This window comes from Dipodomys ordii, unplaced genomic scaffold (assembly GCF_000151885.1).
Source record: "Dipodomys ordii isolate 6190 unplaced genomic scaffold, Dord_2.0 Scaffold64, whole genome shotgun sequence".
Lineage (NCBI taxonomy): Eukaryota > Metazoa > Chordata > Mammalia > Rodentia > Heteromyidae > Dipodomys > Dipodomys ordii.
In genome coordinates this window covers 3,713,673-3,718,557 of record NW_012267280.1, presented here as the reverse complement: position 1 = coordinate 3,718,557, position 4,885 = coordinate 3,713,673, and the positions used below count along the sequence as shown (strand labels likewise).

At 52.0% G+C, this 4,885-nt stretch overlaps 1 protein-coding gene across 1 annotated transcript in view; it reads left to right on the top strand.

The window, feature by feature from the left end:
* Positions 1-2,944: 2,944 nt before the first annotated feature.
* The window catches only part of Rnf126 (ring finger protein 126), a 14,138-nt gene continuing 12,197 nt past the window's right edge, over positions 2,945-4,885 (top strand). Inside the window, exons 1-3 of the mRNA XM_013022680.1 lie at positions 2,945-2,983; positions 3,108-3,166; positions 4,188-4,387. Of these exons, the coding sequence (XP_012878134.1) occupies positions 2,945-2,983; positions 3,108-3,166; positions 4,188-4,387 (298 nt within the window). The remainder of the gene's footprint in view (positions 2,984-3,107; positions 3,167-4,187; positions 4,388-4,885) is intronic.

Sequence of the window (4,885 nt, the reverse complement as noted above, 5' to 3'; positions counted from 1 at the left end):
CAGAGGGTTAGGATGGGAGGGGTCTGTGCTACCTTCAGACTTTACCCCACAACTCCTTATCACATCGGGGGACTCCTTGGGAGAGATTTGGGAATGTAGGCACAGGTAGAAGTCCCCTGCTCAACGTGGAAGCAGATGGGGGTTCAGCTCGTGTAGAGAAGAGTTAAGTGCACAGGGCTCCTAGGCCAGAGAAGTGCGGGAAGGAGAGAGCAATTTTGCCAAAGATGGCTTTTCCAGGAGGCCAAGGGTTGGTGCCCAGTAGAGGTGGGAAGGAAGCTGGATGTCCATGTCTCATACCTGTTAATCCCGGCTACTCAGGAGGCTGGGATCTGAGGATCGCTGTTTGAAGCCAGCCTGGATGGCAAAGTTTATGAGACTTTTCTTTCTTCCTCTTGTTTTATTTTTGGTGATGTGTGCTGTCCCTGAATTCTTTTGCTCAAGGCTGGCCACTATGATCCACAGCTCCACTTCCAGTTTTCTGGTGACTAATTGGGCATAAAAGTCTTACAGACTTTTCTGCCTGACCTGGATTTGAACAGTGATCCTCAAATCTCAGCCTCCTCAATCTCCAATTAACTACTAGAAAACCAGAAGTGGAGTTGTGGCTCAAGTAGTAGCTAGAAGTGTTGAGCAAAAAGTCTCAAAGAGCCTCTGGCCAGTGGCTCACGCCTGTAATCCTAGCTACTCAGTAGGCTGAGATCTGAGGATCAGGGTTCAAAGCCAGCCAGGGAAGGAAAGTCTGTGAGATTCTTATCTCCAATAAACCACTAGAAAACTGGAAGTGGCACTGTGGCTCAAGCGGTAGAGTGCTCACCTTGAGCTGAAGCGCTCAGGGACAGTGCCCAGGCCCAGAATTCAAGCCCCAGAACTTAGCATAGTGTGGGCTTGTGCGCATGCACACACGCATGTGCTCTCTCTCTCTCTCTCGCTCTCTCTGTCACACACATACACACACTCACACACAAAGATGAGAAGGGTAGAGCCTTCCCTGAGAGATTAGGGAAAACCACAACTCTATTACAAATAATGGGAGGAGGTTGGCGCTAGTAGGTTATGCCTATAACCCTATCTACTCAGGAGGCTGAGATCTGAGAATTGAGGCAAAAAGTTAGACCAAGCAAGGAAGTCTCTAAGACTCTTATTTCCAATCAATCACCAAAATGTCTGAAGTAGAACTGTGGCTCAAGTGGTAGAGCACTAGCCTTGAGCAAAACAGCTCAGCAACAGCACCCATGCCCTGTATGCAAGCTCCAGGACTAGCAGCAAAAATAAAACAAAACAAAAAGCAAGTAATGGGAGATCAGTCTTGCTCTAAGACATTGCTTCCTCCCGCCAAAATCCACTTGCAAAATCTTTCTCAAGAAGCTGAGTGCTGGGCTGGGAAGATGACTCAGTGGTAGAGCGCTTGCCTTGCATGCCTGAGGCCCTGGGTTCAATTCCTCAGCACCACATAAGCAAAAAGAAAAAAGCCAGAAGTGGTGCGGTGGCTCAAGTGGCAGAGCACTGAAGAGCTGAAGAGCTCTTCTTCAGCTCTTGAGCTGAAGAGCTGAGGGACAACACCCAGGCCCAGAGTTCAGGCCCCACAACTGGATCCTCCCCCCCACAACCGGAAAGAAAAAAAAAAAAAGAAGCTGAATGCTGGTGGCTCACACCTATAATCCTAGCTACTCAGGGGCCTGAGATTTGAGGATCACAGTTTGAAGCCAGCCTGCACAGGAAAGTTTGTGAGACTTATCTCCAATTAACCAACAAAAAAAGCTGGAAGTGGAGCTGTGTCTCAAGTGGTAGAGAACTTCCCTTGAGTGTAAAAGCTCAGGGACAGCGCCCAGGCCCAGAATAAAAGCCCCAGAACCAGCACAAAAACAAAGCAAAGCAAAACATCCCAGGGATGCCAAGAACATCTGGTCTGTAGGATCCCATTGGGACCTGGACCTTAGGAAGCCCCAGAGTACCCCGGAATGCAGCTCACCCCTCCCAGGTCTGTCTGCGTGGTCCCAGTGGCTGCCAGGCCCCACACAGACCTGCCCAAGCACTTGAGTTCGCTGCCCCAGAACAAGGCTGAACTTGGGTGTGGAAAGCCTGCAGAGCGGAAGCTCAGAGACCTGGAATGAGCCAGGCTCTGTCATATGCAGTTCTTCTCTGCTTGTCTCCATGTCTAGGAGGTTTGGACAAGAAGCTCAGGCTCCCAACTTTTTTCTGGGGGGGGGTCTGGTTGTGGGGCCTGAACTCTGGGCCTGGGCGCTGTCCCTCAGTTCTTCAGCTCAAGGCTAGTGCTCTACCACTTGAGCCACAGCACCACTTCCAGCTTTCTTTCTGCTTATGTGGTGCTGAGGAATTGAATCCAGGGCCTCATACATGCAAGGCAAGTGCTCTACCCTTGAGCCACCTTCCCAGCCCCACTTTTTTTTTTTCTTTTCTGGTGGTGGTGCTGGGGCTTGAACTGAGAGACTAGGTGCTGTTCCTTAGCTCTTTCACGCCAGCCTGGCATCCTACCACTTGAACCACAGTTCCACTTCTGGCTTTTTGTGGTTTATTGGGATAAGAGTCTCACCAACTTTCCTGCCTGGGCTGGCATCGAACCATGATCTTCACATCTCAGACTTCTGAGTAGCTAGGAATACAGGTGTGAGCCACTGGTGCTTGCTGCTTTTTTTTCTTGTTGTTTAAGTGGTCCTGGAGCTTGAACTGGTTATGCAGGCACTCTACCAGCTGAGTCATACCTCCAGCCTGATTTCTAACATGCTTGTTCCTACTCCCTCCCTAGGAGTCTGCTGGACCACATATGCTAAACCATTATTCCAGTTCTGCCCAGGACCAACTGCATGCTGGATATTAGCCCTGTGTGTTGGGTGACATGGTTGTTAATGCCGGGGTGGGGAGCCAGCTGTACAGGAAGAGTTTCTGAGAAGCAGAGTATTGGGTGGAGGCTCCCTATGAGTGCGCCATGGAAGAAAAGACCCAGGAAAAGGTGCAAAAGCCTAAGGTAGCTTCCTCTTTCATCACCCAAAAAGGCCAGTGAAGAGGAGAGGTGACAGGGACTCTCTGTGGCCTCAGAAGAACTAAGAGTACCCAGGGCTATCCAAGCCTGATCCAATCTAAAACCCTAGAAGGCAGGTTCAGAGAAGTTAAGCAACTTGTCCGGGGTCACAATGTCAGTGGCGGCTTTGTGAGGACTTGGAATCCAGACCTGTTGCCTGAAGCCTGACCTGCCACAAGGATGATGTCTTGAAGAAGGGTGACTGTGAAATCATTCTGGGGCTGGGCCTATGGAAGCGCTGGAGAAAAGTCTGCTGTCACCCAAAGTCCGCTGTCACCAAAAGTCCAATGTCTCCGTAGTTGCGGTCTGGAGAGGTAACTGATTCCTAGCAGTGGGACTTGTGCACCCTCTGCTGGTGGCTGTAGGAATGGATTAGAATAGCCCCTTGGAAAGTGGGCAGGAAGGTACTTAAAGCAGTCAAGTCCAATGCCCGTCCGATGCCCCCTTCTGCAGGAAGCACAACTCCAACCAACTCCTAATCATTCCTCAGAAGCCATGGTTCCAATGCCTTCTCCCTTTAGGAAGCCCTCCCTGTCCGGGAAAAGCCAAGGTTACCCTATGGCCCTATCATCCCATCTAACCTCATAAAATGGAGGGGATTTAGCTATATCCAGCACAGGGTCTGGGATGCAGTAGGTGCCCAATACATGTGGAACAAATAAATACATGTAAGACGAGGCTGGAAGCAACCTCAGAAACTATCCTCCACCACCATAACAATGAGACGGATGCTGGTTCGTTTGAGGAGGGAAGACTGCACCTTCCAGACTCGGAGGCTGCCAGCCCAGAGCAGCACGGGAACAAGGCCACAGGCTCTTCTCCCACGGCCGCACACAGAGGCGCACACACAGCTCCGAGGGTTCCTCCTTCCATTCACAAATGGGGTTCTGTCTGCATTCAAGCCGCAGGCACCTGCTATGTGCCAGGCATTGTTACAGACTCACTCCAGAACAAGTTACAAAACTCCCTTCCCAGGCCAGGTTTGTGAGCTGGTTGGTTAGCTTACAACCTGTCATCCTAGCTACTCAGGAGGCTGAGACCTGAGGATCCCAGTTCGAAGTCAGCCTGAACGTCCACTAGATTCTTATCTCCAATTAACCACCCACAAACCGGAAGTGCAGCTGTGGTGACGTATAGGCTCCGCCTCCAGGTCTAATTTGCATCTCTTCCGGGCCCCGCCCCCTATCCGGGAATTTCGGTCCTGTCCCGAGCAAGCCCCGCCCCTCGGCTTTCTCGACAGCTCCCAAGTTGACCCCGTCCCCGACCAGATCCAGGTTGCCAAGGAGACGGCCCGCGTGCAGGCCTCGCCCCGCTCCGCCGTCTCCGGGCGTGGCCGCACATCTGATCCAGGTTGTCAAGAAGATTCGGCCCCGCCCCTCTCAGGCACACCACTGCAGCCTCCTCAGCTGTCTGTCACGACTGGCTCCGCCCCGTGTTCGAAGCCTCGTGTGGACGGCGGTACTTTGTTTGCTCCTCTTCGGCCACCGTCGCTCACGTCGCCCCGCCCCCTCCGCTGTGCATATTTCCCCGCGTCGTTCCCGCGCCTGGGCACTGTCCCTGAGCTTCTTTGGCTCAAGGCTAGCACTCTACCATTTGAGCCACAGCACCACTTCCATTTTTTTCTGGGATGTGGTACTGAGGGATTGAACCTAAGGTTTTATGCATGCTAGGCAAGCACTCTACCACTAAGCCACATCCCCAGGCCAAGGAAGGATGTCTTATTGGACTGATGTCCAAGACATCTCAGAGCATGAACAGCTGGCTCTCTGCAGAGGGTTAGGATGGGAGGGGTCTGTGCTACCTTCAGACTTTACCCCACAACTCCTTATCACATCGGGGGACTCCTTG